This window comes from Bombina bombina, chromosome 5 (assembly GCF_027579735.1).
Source record: "Bombina bombina isolate aBomBom1 chromosome 5, aBomBom1.pri, whole genome shotgun sequence".
Lineage (NCBI taxonomy): Eukaryota > Metazoa > Chordata > Amphibia > Anura > Bombinatoridae > Bombina > Bombina bombina.
This window is the reverse complement of record NC_069503.1, coordinates 1,013,131,291-1,013,152,525: the sequence shown is the minus strand read 5'-3', so window position 1 is coordinate 1,013,152,525 and position 21,235 is coordinate 1,013,131,291. Positions and strand designations below refer to the sequence as shown.

The window sequence follows — 21,235 nt, the reverse complement described above, 5'->3', positions numbered from 1 at the left end:
ATTTATATGTATGCACATACGTTTATCATGCAGATACTGAACAATGATCATGAATTAATATTTTCATTAACAGTGTACATTGTCTATTCACTTTGCAAGTATACACAGTCTCTGCTTATTCTGGACATGGATTTACAAGTATATACTGTGTACCTGTTGGTCTATATGTGGTGCTTCTCTAGTTAGTTAGGCCACATACCAGGCTAAATATGTGTGTATGTTTATGCATATACATGTATACTACATACTGATGCTTATGTCCTGTACAGATTTATAAGCTTTGTATAAGTTTTATATATTTTAGGATTCATCAGGATAAATAGTTTGGATACCTGGTCTGATTCTTTTTGTCCTTAAAGGGATCAAATGTTTTGTTCTCTGAAGCAGAGTCCTCCTTATTGACCAGCAGTCCTATCTCATGTTGTCAAAAATCCTTCAGAGGTGGCAGCCTTTATAAAAGGATTTGGTAGATATGGGAATAATTAACCACAGTACCTGTGTCGCCTCTGGGTCTAGGGTTTTACCCCAATCTGTTCATTGTCCAAAGAGTCTTATAGTCCTGTCCTAGATTTAACGTCCCTAAACATGTTTGTCAGGATTCCTCACTATTTTATTCTTAATCTTAAAAGGGCCAGTTTATTGCCACTATAGACCTCAAGAATGCATATCTGTGCATACCTATACACAGGGATCCCTTTCAGTACCTGAGGTATGCATATCTGCAAAACACTGCCAGTTTGCCACTCCATGTTGGATACAATCTTGGCCGTGATCTGAATTCAGGGCATTTCAGTTGCTCCCTATCTGGATAATATACTAGTGCAAGCTTATTACCGGTCACTAGCTATTACTCATACTCACAAGCTTTTGTCTTCTTTTAAAGACCATGGTTGGAGTATCAATGTACCCAAACGCTCATATCCTGCTATATGGGTAGCATTTATAGTAGTTATAATAGACTCAATCCTTATGCATCTAGTTCCTGAGGGAACTTTGCAAAATAAATATTCAGAGGGCATGCGTCTCCCTACCAAGGGCTCCATTTCCATCAGTAGCTCGGTGCATGGAGTCGGTGGGTCTTATGGTAGCTGCTTCAGACGCAATTCCTTTTGCCACTCTTTTTTGAGACCCTTTAAATTGTCTATGCTACCTCAGGTGTCAAATTGCTTTGGATTTTTCAGTCAAACTTTTTACATATAGGTGGTGAGTCCACGATCTGTTAGATATGGGATATACATTCCTACCATTAGGAGGAGGCAAAGTTTCCCAAACCCCAAGAGCCCTATAAAACTCCTCCCACCTCATACATATATTTTTTTTTTTAGTTTTTATTTTGCCTCCATTGGAGGTGGTTGAAGCATGAAGATGTGCATTTTTCTTCCGTGAAAAGGGCTTTAAAGTCTGTATGGAAGCTTGGTTTCCCCTGAGAATACAGCGCTTGTCAGAGGGATATATTTGGAGTATGGTTTGTGATACAATGGTTTCGCCTCATGGGAAATCCCTTCATAAGTGCTTTGTAAATTTGGTCACAGGGGCTTGTCTTCTGCCTCCCTTTACAGATCTACATTGTACTCCTATTCTACTACCTCTACTGATATGTTTCATTACTGGTTTGACTGTCTGCTACTTGCTTGATAGTGGATGATTGTCTATGTGTAAGTATGTTTCATATTTTTTAATATAGACACTCAAAGCTTTGTTTATATATGTATATGTTTATATGTGGCCCTGGGACAGATACTTACTATTCCCCCTTGGTTTTGCACGCTTTAGTTCGTGCTCATTGGGTTAGCGCGCCCTTCTAGATTCAGATGGAGTACCTCCAGCAATGAAAAATTTTATTACTATCGCTATTATGAAGGCATTGGCTGTTCTACCGTCTTCAAACAAGCCAAAAAGGTCAGTTCAAGTTTTACCTTCTACAAGTAATGCATGCCCTCATCTAAAGGATACTGTAGTATCTTCAGATGGTGAGGTTTCCTCTGCAAGTGAAGCTCCCTCATCTGATGTAGAACCTGATAATTCCTACTTTTTATTTAAAGTTGAACACATTTGTTCTCTTTTAAAGGAGGTCTTGGTGACTTTAGGGGTTGAAGATCCTAAACCTTCTGATTGTTTAAATTCAGTATTTAAAACTGTTAATCTCCCTGAGATTTTCCCTCTACCTGATGGCTCTTATATGATTGCTAAGGAATGGTCTAAGCCAGGTGTGTATCTTAATTCTTCTACAAGGTTTAAAAAGCTATATAAACCAGAAAAAAAGCAAAGTGCAGTAAGGGCGCTATCAGCTAAAGATACCTATATGTGTGGTATTTTGAAAAAACAAACCTTTGTGAATTGTGCTTGTAAGGGATGAATACAATCTATTGTAAGCTACTATGTGCATAAATATATAATGAAATATTCTCAAAAAAAAAAAAGGATGGATACAAGTGAAAATTAATATAAACGCTATGTTAAATAATTAAGTAGATAGAAAATTATCTTACCATAAAACACTATAATTGAGTAAGGTTAAGTGATGGATATGTACCGAACAGATTTGGAGATGTCAGTGCAATGTTATTTACTTATTGGTTACAATTGGGATAAACCGTTTTCTATGCTATCTTTTTATGAAATGCAACATTTGACAGACTAATGCCAATACCTGTGTGAATGGTGCTTATAAAGGATAAATAAAGTCTATGTAAACTACTAAATTGTGCAAAAATATTTATTGAGATGGTTTCATAAAAAGAGATACAAATAAAAACTAATGTAAACACTGATGCAAAATAATAGAGTAGATAGCAGATTCTCTTGACATAAAACACTGTAGTTGGGTAAGGTCAGATAATGAATACGTACCAAACAAATATGGAGCTGATTTCAGTGCAAATATTATCTACTTTGGTTACAATTGAAATAAACCGTTTTCTATGCTATTTTTTGTAAAATGCAATGTTTACCAGACTTATGCAAATAGAAACATATACCAATAAAAACTTTACTACCAACTGGTTAAAATCAATCTCTGAGATTCATAAAAACAATAAAAAGTTAATTGAGAGAGTCCATTACGGCTGACTGAGATTAAAGTAGTGAAGTGGTGCAATAGTAGTTTTCAATGATCGTACCTTTTTAGACTGTATGGTGATGGCTTTCAAGGATCGTACCTTTTTTATGCTGTTTAGATTGCAGGGTATCCAGATTCGTCCTGCGTCCTATCAGTTGTAGATCACAGTTAACAGCTGCTGTCTGATATCGTACCTTTCAGCTTGCTCATCCAGAGCCGTAGGTATCAGAGGCTTCCTGCAGTGTATCGCGGTTGGTGAGTGTCTTGTGCTTTCGGCGTCTTACGTCACACCCGACAATTTTGGGGGCTCGATCCACATCCACCAATCCGTGCTTACAGGCTTGTCTGTGCTGTTAGCAACTGATTGTAGAATAATCGCCAATGTATTTAGGTATAGTGAGAAAAATTTGAATTTCTTATAATGTTATTGATACCTGCCCTTAGTGCTGATGCACGCAGGTTTTATTTTTGGAAAGATGAAATTAAAATATATGATGTGCGGTCAACCCTGGTTGTTCAAATTCTTGGTCAAAAATATAGTTATGCAATAAAGGTGCACAGTCCCACAATTCAATTTGACGCGTTTCGCTCTCTCCAAGAGCTTTATCAAGAATAAGTTGGGACCATGAAGCACCTCTCTTTTTAAAGATCCAGTTTTCTCCTTATTGGTTAATTATTGGTAGGTTAGTAAGCCTTTAATTTAAGGTGGAATTTTCTATTGCTTGCCAACTTCACAAAATAATAAAGTTTTTATTGGTATATGTTTCTATTTGCATAAGTCTGGTAAACATTGCATTTTACAAAATATAGCATAGAAAATGGTTTATTTCAATTGTAACCAAAGTAGATAATATTTGCACTGACATCAGCTCCATATTTGTTTGGTACGTATTCATTATCTGACCTTACCCAACTACAGTGTTTTATGTCAAGAGAATCTATCTACTCTATTATTTTGCATCAGTGTTTACATTAGTTTTTATTTGTATCTCTTTTTATGAAACCATCTCATTAAATATTTTTGCACAATTTAGTAGTTTACATAGACTTTATTTATCCTTTATAAGCACCATTCACACAGGTATTGGCATTAGTCTGTCAAATGTTGCATTTCATAAAAAGATAGCATAGAAAACGGTTTATCCCAATTGTAACCAATAAGTAGATAACATTGCACTGACATCTCCAAATCTGTTCGGTACATATCCATCACTTAACCTTACTCAATTATAGTGTTTTATGGTGAGAGAATTTTCTATCTACTTAATTATTTAACATAGCGTATATATTAATTTTCACTTGTATCCATCCTTTTTTTTTGAGAATATTTCATTATATATTTATGCACATAGTAGCTTACAATAGATTGTATTCATCCCTTACAAGCACAATTCACAAAGGTTTGTTTTTTCAAAATACCACACATATAGGTATCTTTAGCTGATAGCGCCCTTACTGCACTTTGCTTTTTTTTCTGGTTCACATTTTTTAGATGGAAGGATCTAAATTTATAAGTAAGGAGTTTGATACCTCACACTCAACACCAGCGCACTATTATCCACACTTTGTTCATCACTGTCCCTCTCCTTAAAAAGCTATATCCTTTACCTGCTGCTAATTTAGAGTTACGGGAAATGGTTCCCAAAGTAGATGGGTCCATTTCCACTCTAGCTAAACATATTACTATTCCTTTAGAAGACAGTATTTTTATGACCCTTTAGACAGGAAATTAGAATCTTTCCTAAGAGCTTTTCTTCATACTGAATGTATACTCAGACCAGCTATATCAATTGCTGACCTAGTTTAATACCATATGTTATGGAGGACTGTGGCCCATCATTTTACGAGAGAATTTATGCTTACCTGACAAATTATTTTCTTTTGGGACAGTTTGAGCGACAGTTCGAATGACACCTCTACAGACCCTGATTTCTCTTGTAAGATGTATCGAGTCCACGGATTCCTCCTTGTGGGATATTCTCCTTCCCTACAGGAAGTGGCAGAGAGAGCACCCACAGCAGAGCTGTCTATATAGCTCCCCCCCTTATCTCCACCCCCAGTCATTCTCTCTGCCTGCTTAACTGCTAGGAAGGGCAAAGAGCTATGTGGTGACTATGTTAGTTTTTTATTTCTCAAGCAACAGTTTATTATTTTTAATGGTACTGGTGTGTACTATTTACTCTCTGGCAGAAAAGGGATGAAGATTTCTGCAAGGAGGATGATGATCTTAGCACTTTGTAACTAAGATCCACTGCTGTTCTCACAAGGCCTGAAGAGTACTGGAAAACTTCAGTTGGGAGAACAGTTTGCAGGCTAAGCTGCATATGAGGTATGTTCAGTCTATATTTTTCTAGACAGACTGTGTTAATTCTAGAAAAGGCTGGCAATATCCCCATGAGGGAAGGGTAAGCTGTATTCAGACATTTTAATAGGAATTTCAGCTTGCTTGAAGGGCTCATTAGTTACTGGTGACACTGTTAAGAAAAAACGTTTTGTTTGATGCAATTATAACATTTTCTGAAGGGACTAAAGGGCTGGTGACACTGTTAGAAAAAAAAAACGTTTTGTTTATTGATGCATTTATAACGTTTTTTTGAAGGGACTAAAGGGGTCATTGTGGCTTGGTTTTGAGTTTTGTAACTCACATGGTTAATTAAGAGACACTCTGGTGTTTCTCTGATAGGCCTCAAAACATCGAGTGAGGTGGGAGGGACCTATTTTCACGCCTCAGTTGCGCAGTTTCCTTTCCTCTGAGACATATCACTGCTTCTCCTGAGTTTCCTGCTGTGTTTGAGGGCTGTTAAAGAAGTTTTTTCCCCCACAAATTGTTCTGAAGGGCAGGTAGGAGCCACAGCAGAGCTGTGGCAAGGTGCTGAAAGTCTTTTTTACTGGGTTTAACGTTTTTTTTCAATCCGTTTTTGCCATTAAGGGGTTATTTGTTTATTTGCATAGCTGTGCAAAGTTACTAAGTCATTATAATGCTACTGTAAAAATTTCGTTAAGTTTACTGCTTTTTTACACTGTTTTGCAGAACTGGTGCAGCTTTTTTTCTCTTAAAGGCACAGTACCGTTTTATTTCTAAGTGTTTTTTTTTTTTTTACTTTGATTACAGTGTTTTCCAAGCTTGCTTGTTAAATGACTAGCCTGTTTACATGTCTGACACCAAGGAAAATCCTTGTTTAATATGTTTGGAAGCCATTGTGGAACCCCCTCTTAGAATGTGTCCCAATTATACTGATATGTCTGTAAACTATAAAGAACATATATTAGCACTTAAAAATAGAGCAATAGATGATTCTCAGTCAGAAGTAAATGAGGGTTCGCCATCTAGCTCTCCCCAAGTGTCACAACCAGCAACGCCCGCACAAGTGACGCCTAGTACCTCTAGTGCGTCAAATTCTTTTACTTTACAAGACATGGCCACAGTTATGAATACAACCCTCACAGAGGTTTTATCTAAACTGCCTGGTTTACAAGGAAAGCGGGACAGCTCTGGGTTTAGAAAAAATGCTGAGCCGTTTGACGCTTTAGTAGCCGTATCTGATATGCCCTCACAATGCTCTGAAGTAGGGGTGAGGGATTTATCTGAGGGAGAAATTTCTGATTCAGGAAAGACACTTCCTCAGACAGATTCTGATATGACGGCCTTTAAATTTAAGCTTGAACACCTCTGCTTATTGCTCAGGGAGGTATTAGCGACTCTAGATGATTGTGACCCTATAGTGGTTCCAGAGATATTGTGTAAAATGGATAAATACTTAGAGGTTCCTGTTTACACTGATGTTTTTCCAGTCCCTAAGAGGGTTGTGAATATTATTACTAAGGAGTTGGATAGACCAGGTATTCCGTTCTCTCCCCCTCCTGTTTTTAAGAGAATGTTTCCCATATCTGACACCATGCGGGACTCGTGGCAGACAGTTCTTAAGGTGGAGGGAGCTATTTCTACTCTGTCTAAGCGTACAACTATACCTATCGAAGACAGTTGTGCTTTCAAAGATCCTATGGATAAAAAATTAGAGGGTCTCCTGAAGAAAATTTTTGTTCATCAGGGTTTTTCTCTCCAACCTATTGCGTGCATTGTTCCTGTAGCTACTGCAGCTGCTTTCTGGTTTGAGGCTCTAAAAGAGGCTCTTCAGATGGAGACTCCATTAGAGGAGATTATGGACAGAATCAAGGCCCTTAAGTTGGCTAATTCTTTTATTACAGATGCTTTTCAACTGGCTAAATTAGTGGCAAAGAATTCAGGTTTTGCCATTTTAGCACGCAGGGCATTATGGCTTAAGTCCTGGTCTGCTGATGTGTCATCTAAATCTAAACTTTTGAACATCCCTTTCAAAGGAAAGACCCTATTCTGGCCTGAACTGAAAGTGATTATTTCAGACATCACTGGAGGGAAAGGTCATGCCCTTCCTCAGGATAGATCAAATAAGATGAAGATAAAACAAAATTATTTTCGTTCCTTTCGGAACTTCAAGAGGGGTTCCGTTTCAGCTTCCTCTGCTACAAAGCAAGAGGGGAATTGTGCCCAATCCAAGTCAGTCTGGAGACCTAACCTGGCTTGGAACAAGGGTAAACAGGCCAAAAAGCCTGCAGCTGCCTCTAAGACAGCATGAAGGGGTAGCCCCCGATCCGTGGCCGGATCTAGTAGGGGGCAGACTCTCTCTCTTCGCTCAGGCTTGGGCAAGAGATGTTCACGATCCCTGGGCTTTAGAAATTGTGTCCCAGGGATATCTTCTGGAATTCAAAGACTCCCTTCCAAGGGGGAGATTTCATATTTCTCGATTGTCTGTAAACCAGACAAAGAGAGAGGCGTTCTTACGCTGTGTAGATCATCTTCTTACCATGGGGGTGATCCGCCCAGTCCCAAAAGAGGAACAGGGGCTAGGGTTCTACTCAAACCTGTTTGTGGTTCCCAAAAAAGAGGGAACTTTCAGACCAATCTTGGATCTCAAAATTCTAAACAAGTTCCTCAAAGTTCCATCATTCAAGATGGAAACCATTCGGACTATTCTGCCTCTGATCCACGAAGGTCAATATATGAGTACCGTGGACTTAAAGGATGTGTATCTACACATCCCTATTCACAGTAATCATCATCAATTTCTCAGATTTGCCTTTCTAGACGGGCATTACCAGTTTGTGGCTTTTCCCTTCGGGTTAGCCACGGCTCCAAGAATTTTCACAAAGGTGCTAGGGTCCCTTCTGGCGGTTCTACGACCTCGGGGCATAACAGTGGCGCCTTATCTAGACGACATCTTAATCCAGGCGTCGACTTTTCAGCTAGCCAAGTCTCACACGGACATTGTGTTGGTTTTTCTGAGATCTCACGGGTGGAAGGTGAACATAAAAAAGAGTTATCTTCCCTCTTACAAGAGTTTCCTTTCTAGGGCCTCTGATAGATTCGGTAGAAATGAAAATATTTCTGACGGAGGTCAGAAAATCAAAACTCTTAACCACTTGCCGAACTCTTCATTCCATTCCTTGGCCATCTGTGGCTCAGTGTATGGAGGTAATCGGACTCATGGTAGCGGCAATGGACATAGTTCCTTTTGCCCGCCTACACCTCAGACCACTGCAACTATGCATGCTCAAACAGTGGAATGGGGATTATGCAGATTTATCTCCTCAACTGCATCTGGACTAGGAGACCAGAGATTCTCTTCTCTGGTGGTTGTCTCAGGACCACCTGTCTCAGGGAATGTACTTCCACAGGCCAGAATGGCTCATTGTAACGACAGATGCCAGCCTGCTAGGCTGGGGTGCAGTCTGGAACTCCCTGAAAGCACAGGGCTTATGGTCTCGGGAGGAATCTCTTCTTCCGATCAACATCCTAGAACTGAGAGCGATATTCAAGGCGTGGCCTCAGCTTGCTGCAGCCAAATTCATCAGGTTTCAGTCGGACAACATCACGACTGTAGCTTATATCAATCATCAAGGAGGAACAAGGAGTTCTCTAGCGATGATGGAGGTAACCAAAATAATCCGATGGGCGGAGGATCACTCTTGCCATCTCTCAGCAATCCACATTCCAGGAGTAGAGAACTGGGAGGCGGATTTTCTAAGTCATCAGACTTTTCATCCGGGGGAGTGGGAACTCCATCCGGAGGTATTTGCTCAGCTGATTCAGCTATGGCGCACACCAGGATTGGATCTGATGGCGTCGCGTCAGAATGCCAAACTTCCTCGTTACGGGTCCAGGTCTCGGGATCCCAAGGCGGTACTGATAGATGTTCTAGCAGTACCTTGGTCCTTCAATCTGGCCTACGTATTTCCACCTCTTTCTCTCCTCCCACGTCTGGTTGCCAGAATCAAGCAGGAGAGCGCTTCGGTGATTCTGATAGCACCTGCGTGGCCACGTAGGACTTGGTATGCAGACCTAGTGGGCATGTCCTCGGTTCCACCGTGGACCCTGCCAATGAGGCAGGACCTTCTAATCCAAGGTCCGTTCTCGCATCCAAATCTAGTTTCTCTGCGTTTGACTGCTTGGAGATTGAACGCCTAATTCTATCAAAGCGTGGGTTCTCTGAGTCGGTCATTGATGCCCTGATTCAGGCTAGAAAACCTGTCACCAGGAAGATCTATCATAACATTTGGCGCAAATATCTTTATTGGTGTGAATCCAAAGGTTACTCGTGGAGTAAGATTAGGATTCCTAGAATATTGTCTTTTCTCCAAGAAGGTTTGGAGAAGGGATTATCAGCTAGTTCTCTAAAAGGACAAATATCTGCTTTGTCTATTCTACTACACAAACGTCTGGTAGATGTCCCAGACGTTCAAACTTTTAGGCAGGCTTTGGTCAGAATTAAGCCTGTATTTAAGGCTGTTGCTCCGCCTTGGAGCCTAAATTTTGTTCTTATATTTCTTCAAGGGGTTCCGTTTGAACCTATGCATTCCATAGATATTAAGCTTCTATCTTGGAAAGTTTTGTTCTTAGTTGCTATCTCTTCGGCTCGAAGAGTTTCTGAGCTATCTGCTTTACAGTGTGATTCCCCTTATCTTATTTTCCATGCAGATAAGGTGGTTTTGCGTATACCTGGTTTTCTTCCTAAGGTTGTTTCTAATAAGAATATCAATCAAGAGATTGTTGTTCCTTCTCTGTGTCCTAATCCTTCATCAAAGAAGGAACGTCTGTTTGCACAATCTTGATGTGGTTTGTGCTTTAAAGTTCTACTTACAAGCAACCAAAGATTTCCGTCAAACATCTTAATTGTTTGTTGTTTATTCTGGTAAGCGGAGAGGCCAAAAGGCTACGGCTACCTCTTTCGGCTGAAAAGCATCATCCGTTTGGCCTATGAGACTGCTGGACAGCAGCCTCCTGAAAGAATTACTGCTCATTCTACTAGAGCTGTGGCTTCCACATGGGCTTTTAAAAATGAGGCTTCTGTTGAACAGATTTTTAAGGCGGCGACTTGGTCTTCGCTTCATACTTTTTCCAAATTTTACAAATTTTTATACTTTTGCTTCTTCTGAGGCTATTTTTGGGAGAGAGGTTTTACAAGCAGTGGTGCCTTCCGTTTAAGGTCCCTGTCTCTTCCCTCCCTTCATCTGTGTCCTAAAAGTTTGGTATTGGTATCCCACAAGTAAGGATGAATCCGTGGACTCGATACATCTTACAAGAGAAAACATAATTTATGCTTACCTGATAAATTTATTTCTCTTGTGATGTATCGAGTCCACGGCCCACCCTGTTTATTTAAGACAGGCATATATATTTTTATTTTTAAACTTTCAGTCACCACTGCACCCTATGGTTTCTCCTTTTCCTTCCTAGCCTTCGGTCGAATGACTGGGGGGTGGAGCTAAGGGGGGAGCTATATAGACAGCTCTTCTGTGGGTGCTCTCTCTGCCACTTCCTGTAGGGAAGGAGAATATCCCACATGTAAGGATGAATCCGTGGACTTGATACATCACAAGAGAAATAAATTTATCAGGTAAGCATAAATTGTTTTTGTCTTTCCCTACATTTGTTTTCTATTCTCTACTCTATACGTTAAACTAACAGAGGTGGGAGGGATTTTAAGCTCTGATATGGGTTGTTGACCACCTCCTAGTGGTAGGAAATATATCTCGTATGTTATGATGGACTGTGTGAATTTTTGTTTAGGTAAAGCGTGCAATGCAGTTGTATATTTGTCACTACACTAAGGTTTAAAATTGAGGGTCACTTTAATATTTTACTTTGCATTGTTTCAATGTTATTTCTACAGTTACTCTAAAGCAGTCAATTAATTCATACAACTAGGCATTTATTTAGACCTATATGCTCTTGCTGTTCTGCTAAAGTCAAATCTGTTTCTTTGTGACTCCAGAAGCAAACTTTGATGCAGCAGATTCTCCGATGTGACTATGAGGCCTGCAGGCAGTATCTGATAAACATAGAACAAGGTGTTGTTTTGGATCAGAACACTCAGTTGTTACAAACCTTTCTCAGCCACCGATGTGATGGCAACCGCAATATTCTGCATGCCTGTGTGTCAGTTTGCTTTCCAACTAGCAACAAAGAAACAAAAGAGGAGGAGGGTAAGCCTAAATATATGAAACATCATTGTTTTAGAATAGTTTTACGGTATATATTATGCTTATTATCATATAGGATTTATTTTCCAGCTGAAAATGTTGAATAAAGAGCACAATATTAATGTTATGACAAGTAAAATTAATCTGTTAGTAATAATTCCTCCACAACAATGTGCAATCTATTTGACTTAAAACTCAAAATTGATTCCCCATAAAATGATGTTATGTATAGTAAACCATCTTTACTGTGTGCTTTCATAATTTATTTTCCCTTTTTATCCTCTAAAGAAATTTCTTTTATCAGATGGTTAGTGTTCTAGTTATCATGTGTGGGAATATTCCCCTCCTAACTCCATGGGAGTAAGCACTTTATCTATGTGGCACACATAAACCAGCGCTGTCTAGCTGTAAAAAAAAATGTCAAAATGCACTGAGATAAGAGATTGCCTTGAGCCTACCTAGGTTTACCTTTCAACAAAGAATACCGAGAAAAAGCCAAATGATAAAAGTAAAATTGTGCGATTGTTTGATTTATAAACTTGGCGCTAAGCTAATGTTATATAATTCTGCACTATGTGCAGAAATATATAACATTATTTTGTATGTTTACTGTCCCTTTAAAATTGAATGTCTTTTCTGAATCATGAAAGTTGAATTTTGACTAGACTGTCTCTTTAAGCAATTTCCTTACTGGTTCTATGGAGCAGGTCTCTGGTCCGTCAGCTGATTATCTAGAAGGGAGATCCTGTTACTTTACCCCTTCTATATTTGTTTTTGCTTTGTAAGGTTTCCTAGGTGTGCCGTCCTGCTCAGATGTGTCTTCCTGCTCAGATCCGTCTTCCTCATGCACTCTGTGTATTGCTTATCCTAAACCAGGTTTTACTGCGCTTCAGAGTGTGCATGAATTTTTACCCTATCAAGTTGCTCCCAGGAAAGTTCATCTGAACTTTTCTTCAAAAGTTAAAGGGACAGTAAACACCAAAAATGTTATTGTTTAAAAAGATAGAATAATCCCTTTTATTTACCATTCCCCAGTTTTGCATAACCAACACTTATAGAAATATACTTTTTACCTCTGTAATTACCTTGTATCTAAACTTCTGCATACTGCCTCCTTATCTCAGATCTTTTGACAGACTTGCATTTCAGGCATTTAGTGCTTACTCCGTTATCTATATGAAACACATGAACGAACGCCCTCTAGCTTTGAAAAAAGATGTCAAATGCATTCAGATAAGAGACGGCCTTCAAGGGCTTAGAAATTAGCATATGAGCCTACCTATGTTTAGCTTTCAACTAAGAATACCAAGAGAACAAAGCAAATTTGATGATAAAAGTAAATTAGAAAGTAGTTTAAAATGTCATGCCCTATCTGAATCATAAGTTTTTAATTTGGACTTTACTATCCCTTTAAGGATTATATTCACTCTATTAGTGAGGTTTTAGCTTGCTTGCCACCAGTTGTTAAGCTCGGATGTTTGCAAGGATTTAAAGTTGTTTGCAAGTACTACTTTGACTTTTAGCTCATCAGGGACCGTTGCCCATTAAAGTGCCATAAAACATGTTGAGATCTGTGCATATCCTAAAAGGGCTAATTAAGTAAAAATAGTTTGCATAAAAAATGTTTAAAAAGCCTTTCAGACTGGTCGCCTGGGACTCTGAGGTTTCCGCTGCGAGACACTCAGTTGTTTTCCGATATTTCCTTGTTTCCTTCTCCACGTGGGTTTGAAGTTTGGAGGTCTTAGGGCCTCCTTGCCGCCGGTTCCTGGCAGTTTTGCCCTTTAGAGGAACTTTGGAATGTCCTTTTTTGGTCTGGTTCCTTTTGAAGTTCTCTTCCTTCAGGTCGAGGTTTCTGGACTTTGTCTGTTTCTTCTTAGCAGTTTTAACCGCTTTATGGGGAGGGTCGTGTGGCTTTTTTCTCCTTAGAGAGTTGGTTTCTTCATTAGGGAAGTTAGGCTGTGTTGTCTCCTCCGAGCTTCGCTTAGGGGTTTTGTTCTACTGGGGTTTGGGATGCTCTGCATTCCTATAACTTGGGGGAGGTCCTCTGGTTACGTTCCCTGAGGAAGATATGAAGACTAGCCTTTGTCTACACGCTTTTCGGGTGACTTTGTCCTCAATGTTCTCCTTTTGGTTTCTAGGGTCTTGGCGCTCTTCTGTTGTGCTCTAGCTTCTTTTGGAGTGTCAGACTCCTGCAAGGGGTGCTCTCTTCCGTTTGTATTGCGACTTATGAGTGAGTCTTGTTCCCATTCTCCGGGTTAGTCCGGTTATTCCCTTGTGAGGTCTGATTCTTCAGACGGGGTATTTGTGTTCCCTGGGATGTTTTGTTTTAAACAATTATGAGATCGTTGGGGATGTAAGGAGCCTTAGATCATGTGGCTGGTTTTGTGCGCTTTTGGATACGCTCTTTTTGGCTTGCCTTGTCCTTTGAACGATGTATGCTCCTCTTCAGGGGGAGTTCTTCAGTGTTCCTCAGAACTTCTGGATGATTTCATTCGATTTTTGTTTTCCTCAGACTATGGCTCATGTCTTGTGAGCATATATGCTCTTCCCTTTGGGGGGTAGTTTGTCCTCCTGTGGAGGAGAAGTTTTCCTCTCTCTGGAGGGTCATTGTCCTATCCTGCTGTGTGCAGGGGGTTGGAACAGGTGTTGTTATCCTATGAAGAAGAGCAGCCTGCTCTTCTGGGGTTGTTCTGTTCCATCTGTGAAGCTTGAAGTCTCCATGTTGACTGTCATAGAGTGTGTTAGGTCTTTGTAGGGATCTACTGCCTTTTTCTATGTTTATCTCCTATGGGGTTCTCCTTGAGAGTACCTATTTGAAGAAGCTTTTTAGGTTGGCTCCCAAGCTCTGTTGGGATGGCAGAGTTCACCCCATTTCTGTCCTTCCCTGGGGGCTGGTGCTTGGGGTATTTCTTTCATGTAATTAGCAAGAGTCCATGAGCTAGTGACTTATGGGATATACATTCCTACCAGGAGGGGCAAAGTTTCCCAAACCTCAAAATGCCTATAAATACACCCCTCACCACACCCACAAATCAGTTTTACAAACTTTGCCTCCTATGGAGGTGGTGAAGTAAGTTTGTGCTAGATTCTACGTTGATATGCGCTCCGCAACAGGTTGGAGCCCGGTTTTCCTCTCAGCGTGCAGTGAATGTCAGAGGGATGTGAGGAGAGTATTGCCTATTTGAATTCAATGATCTCCTTCTACGGGGTCTATTTCATAGGTTCTCTGTTATCGGTTGTAGAGATTCATCTCTTACCTCCCTTTTCAGATCGACGATATACTCTTATATATATATACCATTACCTCTGCTGATTTTCGTTTCAGTACTGGTTTGGCTTTCTACAACATGTAGATGAGTGTCCTGGGGTAAGTAAGTCTTATTTTCTGTGACACTCTAAAGCTATGGTTGGGCACTTTTTTATAAAGTTCTAAATATATGTATTCAAACATTTATTTGCCTTGACTCACGATGTTCAACATTCCTTATTTTCAGACAGTCAGTTTCATATTTGGGATAATGCATTTGAATCAATCATTTTTTTCTTACCTTAAAATTTGACTTTTTCCCTGTGGGCTGTTAGGCTCGCGGGGGCTGAAAATGCTTCATTTTATTGCGTCGTTCTTGGCGCTGACTTTTTTGGCGCAAAATTTTTTTTCTGTTTCCGGCGTGATACGTGTCGCCGGAAGTTGCATCATTTTTGACGTTCTTTTGCGCCAAAAGTGTCGGCATTCCGGATGTGGCGTCATTTTTGGCACCAAAAGCATTTAGGCGCCAAATAATGTGGGCGTCTTATTTGGTGCTAAAAAAATATGGGCGTCACTTTTGTCTCCACATTATTTAAGTCTCATTTATTGCTTCTGGTTGCTAGAAGCTTGTTCACTGGCATTTTTTCCCATTCCTGAAACTGTCATTTAAGGAATTTGATCAATTTTGCTTTATATGTTGTTTTTTCTATTACATATTGCAAGATGTCCCACGTTGCAACTGAGTCAGAAGATACTTCAGGAAAATCGCTGCCTGGTGCTGGAGCTACCAAAGCTAAGTGTATCTGCTGTAAACTTTTGGTAGCTGTTCCTCCAGCTGTTGTTTGTATTGAATGTCATGACAAACTTGTTAATGCAGATAATATTTCCTTTAGTAAAGTTCCATTACCTGTTGCTGTTCCGTCAACATCTAATGTTCAGAGTGTTCCTGATAACATAAGAGATTTTGTTTCTGAATCCATTAAGAAGGCTATGTCTGTTATTCATCCTTCTAGTAAACATAAAAAGTCTTTTAAAACTTCTCATTATCCAGATGAATTTTTAAATGAACATCATCATTCTGATAATGGTTCTTCTGGTTCAGAGGATTCTGTCTCAGAGGTTGATGCTGATAAATCTTCATATTTATTTAAAATGGAATTTATTCGTTCTTTACTTAAAGAAGTCCTAATTGCATTAGAAATTGAGGATTCTGGTCCTCTTGATACTAAATCTAAACGTTTAGATAAGGTCTTTAAATCTCCTGTAGTTATTCCAGAAGTTTTTCCTGTTCCTGGTGCTATTTCTGAAGTAATTTCCAGGGAATGGAATAATTTGGGTAATTCATTTACTCCTTCTAAACGTTTTAAGCAATTATATCCTGTGCCATCTGACAGATTAGAATTTTGGGACAAAATCCCTAAGGTTGATGGGGCTGTCTCTACTCTTGCTAAACGTACTACTATTCCTACGGCAGATGGTACATCCTTTAAGGATCCTTTAGATAGGAAGATTGAATCCTTTCTAAGAAAAACTTATTTGTGTTCAGGTAATCTTCTTAGACCTGCTATATCTTTGGCGGATGTTGCTGCAGCTTCAACTTTTTGGTTGGAAGCTTTAGCGCAACAAGTAACAGATCATAATTCTCATAGCAATATTATTCTTCTTCAACATGCTAATAATTTTATTTGTGATGCCATCTTTGATATCATTAGAGTTGATGTCAGGTATATGTCTCTAGCTATTTTAGCTAGAAGAGCTTTATGGCTTAAAACTTGGAATGCTGATATGTCTTCTAAGTCTACTCTGCTTTCCCTTTCTTTCCAGGGTAATAAATTATTTGGTTCTCAGTTGGATTCTATTATATCAACTGTTACTGGAGGGAAAGGAACTTTTTTACCACAGGATAAAAAAATCTAAAGGTAAATTCAGGTCTAATAATCGTTTTCGTTCCTTTCGTCACAACAAGGAACAAAAGCCTGATCCTTCATCCTCAGGAGCGGTATCAGTTTGGAAACCATCTCCAGTCTGGAATAAATCCAAGCCTTTTAGAAAAGCAAAGCCAGCTCCTAAGTCCACATGAAGGTGCGGCCCTCATTCCAGTTCAGCTGGTAGGGGGCAGATTACGTTTTTTCAAAGAAATTTGGATCAATTCCGTTCACAATCTTTGGATTCAGAACATTGTTTCAGAAGGGTACAGAATTGGTTTCAAGATAAGACCTCCTGCAAAGAGATTTTTTCTTTCCCGTGTCCCAGTAAATCCAGCAAAGGCTCAAGCATTTCTGAAATGTGTTTCAGATCTAGAGTTGGCTGGAGTAATTATGCCAGTTCCAGTTCTGGAACAGGGGCTGGGGTTTTATTCAAATCTCTTCATTGTACCAAAGAAGGAGAATTCCTTCAGACCAGTTCTGGATCTAAATATATTGAATCGTTATGTAAGGATACCAACATTCAAAATGGTAGCTGTAAGGACTATCCTGCCTTTTGTTCAGCAAGGGCATTATATGTCTACAATAGATTTACAGGATGCATATCTGCATATTCCGATTCATCCACATCACTATCAGTTTCTGAGATTCTCTTTCCTAGACAAGCATTACCAGTTTGTGGCTCTGCCGTTTGGCCTAGCAACAGCTCCAAGAATTTTTACAAAGGTTCTCGGTGCCCTTCTGTCTGTAATCAGAGAACAGGGTATTGTGGTATTAACTTATTTGGACGATATCTTGGTACTTGCTCAGTCTTCACATTTAGCAGAATCTCATACGAATCGACTTGTGGTGTTTCTTCAAGATCATGGTTGGAGGATCAATTTACTAAAAAGTTCATTGATTCCTCAGACAAGGGTAACCTTTTTGGGTTTCCAGATAGATTCAGTGTCCATGACTCTAACTTTGACAGACAAGAGACGTCTAAAATTGATATCAGCTTGTCGAAACCTTCAGTCACAATCATTCCCTTCGGTAGCCTTATGCATGGAAATTCTAGGTCTTAGGACTGCTGCATCGGACGCGATCCCCTTTGCTCGTTTTCACATGCGACCTTTTCAGCTCTGTATGCTGAACCAATGGTGCAGGGATTACACAAAGATATCTCAATTAATATCTTTAAAACCAATTGTACGACACTCTCTGACGTGGTGGACAGATCACCATCGTTTAGTTCAAGGGGCTTCTTTTGTTCTTCCGACCTGGACTGTAATTTCAACAGATGCAAGTCTTACAGGTTGGGGAGCTGTGTGGGGGTCTCTGACGGCACAAGGGGTTTGGGAATCTCAGGAGGTGAGATTACCGATCAATATTTTGGAACTCCGTGCAATTTTTAGAGCTCTTCAGTCTTGGCCTCTTCTAAAGAGAGAATCATTCATTTGTTTTCAGACAGACAATGTCACAACTGTGGCATACATCAATCATCAAGGAGGGACTCAGTCCTCTAGCTATGAAAGAAGTATCTCGAATTCTGGTTTGGGCGGAATCCTCCTGTCCTGTCTAGTTTCTGCGGTTCATATCCCAGGTATAGACAATTGGGAAGCGGATTATCTCAGTCGCCAAACGTTGCATCCGGGCGAATGGTCTCTTCACCCAGAGGTATTTCTTCAGATTGTTCAAATGTGGGGACTTCCAGAAATAGATCTGATGGCCTCTCATCTAAACAAGAAACTTCCCAGGTATCTGTCCAGATCCAGGGATCCTCAAGTGAAAGCAGTGGATGCATTGTCACTTCCTTGGAAGTATCATCCTGCCTATATCTTTCCGCCTCTAGTAGTTCTTCCAAGAGTGATTCTGAAGGAATGCTCGTTTGTTCTGCTGGTAGCTCCAGCATGGCCTCACAGGTTTTGGTATGCGGATCTTGTCCGGATGGCTTCTTGCCAATCGTGGACTCTTCCGTTAAGACCAGACCTTCTGTCGCAAGGTCCTTTTTTCCATCAGGATCTCAAATCCTTAAATTTAAAGGTATGGAGATTGAACACTTGATTCTTAGTCAAAGAGGTTTCTCTGACTCTGTGATTAATACTATGTTACAGGCTCGTAAATCTGTATCTAGGGAGATATATTATAGAGTCTGGAAGACTTATATTTCTTGGTGTCTTTCTCATCATTTTTCCTGGCATTCTTTTAGAATTCCGAGAATTTTACAGTTTCTTCAGGATGGTTTGGATAAAGGTTTGTCTGCAAGTTCCTTGAAAGGACAAATCTCTAGCAATCTTTCTGTGAAAAAGAACAGAAAGAGCAATCTTCCTGATATTCATTGTTTTGTTCAAGCTTTGGTTAGTATAAAACCTGTTATTAAGTCAATTTCTCCTCCTTGGAGTTTGAATTTGGTTCTGGGGGCTCTTCAAGCTCCTCCGTTTGAACCTATGCATTCATTGGACATTAAATTACTTTCTTGGAAAGTTTTGTTCCTTTTGGCCATCTCTTCTGCCAGAAGAGTTTCGGAATTATCAGCTCTTTCTTGTGAGTCTCCTTTTCTGATTTTTCACCAGGATAAGGCGGTGTTGCGAACTTCTTTTGAATTTTTACCTAAGGTTGTGAATTCCAACAACATTAGTAGAGAAATTGTGGTTCCTTCATTATGTCCTAATCCTAAGAATTCTAAGGAGAAATCATTGCATTCTTTGGATGTAGTTAGAGCTTTGAAATATTATGTTGAAGCTACTAAGAATTTCCGAAAGACTTCTAGTCTATTTGTTATCTTTTCCGGTTCTAGGAAAGGTCAGAAGGCTTCTGCCATTTCTTTGGCATCTTGGTTAAAGTCTTTGATTCATCATGCTTATGTCGAGTCGGGTAAAACTCCGCCTCAAAGGATTACAGCTCATTCTACTAGGTCAGTTTCTACTTCCTGGGCGTTTAGGAATGAAGCTTCGGTTGATCAGATTTGCAAAGCAGCAACTTGGTCTTCTTTGCATACTTTTACTAAATTCTACCATTTTGATGTGTTTTCTTCTTCTGAAGCTGTTTTTGGTAGAAAAGTACTTCAGGCAGCTGTTTCAGTTTGAATCTTCTGCTTATATTTTCAGTTTTTATCATTTAAACTTTATTTTGGGTGTGGATTATTTTTCAGCGGAATTGGCTGTCTTTATTTTATCCCTCCCTCTCTAGTGACTCTTGCGTGGAAAGATCCACATCTTGGGTAGTCATTATCCCATACGTCACTAGCTCATGGACTCTTGCTAATTACATGAAAGAAAACATAATTTATGTAAGAACTTACCTGATAAATTCATTTCTTTCATATTAGCAAGAGTCCATGAGGCCCACCCTTTTTGTGGTGGTTATGATTTTTTTGTATAAAGCACAATTATTCCAATTCCTTATTTTTTATGTTTTCGCACTTTTTTCTTATCACCCCACTTCTTGGCTATTCTTTAAACTGATTTGTGGGTGTGGTGAGGGGTGTATTTATAGGCATTTTGAGGTTTGGGAAACTTTGCCCCTCCTGGTAGGAATGTATATCCCATACGTCACTAGCTCATGGACTCTTGCTAATATGAAAGAAATTAATTTATCAGGTAAGTTCTTACATAAATTATGTTTCTTTCATGTAATTAGCAAGAGTCCATGAGCTAGTGACGTATGGGATATACATTCCTACCAGGAGGGGCAAAGTTTCCCAAACCTCAAAATGCCTATAAATACACCCCTCACCACACCCACAAATCAGTTTTACAAACTTTGCCTCCTATGGAGGTGGTGAAGTAAGTTTGTGCTAGATTCTACGTTGATATGCGCTCCGCAACAGGTTGGAGCCCGGTTTTCCTCTCAGCGTGCAGTGAATGTCAGAGGGATGTGAGGAGAGTATTGCCTATTTGAATGCAATGATCTCCTTCTACGGGGTCTATTTCATAGGTTCTCTATCGGTCGTAGAGATTCATCTCTTACCTCCCTTTTCAGATCGACAATATACTCTTATATATACCATTACCTCTACTGATTTTCGTTTCAGTACTGGTTTGGCTTTCTACAACATGTAGATGAGTGTCCTGGGGTAAGTAAGTCTTATTTTCTGTGACACTCTAAAGCTATGGTTGGGCACTTTATAAAAAAGTTCTAAATATATGTATTCAAACATTTATTTGCCTTGACTCAGGATGTTCAACATTCCTTATTTTCAGACAGTCAGTTTCATATTTGGGATAATGCATTTGAATCGATCATTTTTTCTTACCTTAAAAAAATTGACTTTTTCCCTGTGGGCTGTTAGGCTCGCGGGGGCTGAAAATGCTTCATTTTATTGCGTCATTCTTGGCGCAGACTTTTTTGGCGCAAAAAATCTTTTCTGTTTCCGGCGTCATATGTGTCGCCGGAAGTTGCGTCATTTTTTTGACGTTCTTTTGCGCCAAAAATGTCGGTGTTCCGGATGTGGCGTCATTTTTGGCGCCATAAGCATTTAGGCGCCAAATAATGTGGGCGTCTTATTTG

At 39.7% G+C, this 21,235-nt stretch overlaps 1 protein-coding gene across 1 annotated transcript in view; it reads left to right on the top strand.

The window, feature by feature from the left end:
- The window catches only part of UBR5 (ubiquitin protein ligase E3 component n-recognin 5), an 877,374-nt gene that overhangs the window by 334,778 nt on the left and 521,361 nt on the right, over positions 1–21,235 (top strand). The window contains exons 18-20 of the mRNA XM_053715922.1: positions 11,368–11,578; positions 12,362–12,546; positions 12,991–13,079. Coding sequence (XP_053571897.1) covers positions 11,368–11,578; positions 12,362–12,546; positions 12,991–13,079 — 485 coding nt within the window. The remainder of the gene's footprint in view (positions 1–11,367; positions 11,579–12,361; positions 12,547–12,990; positions 13,080–21,235) is intronic.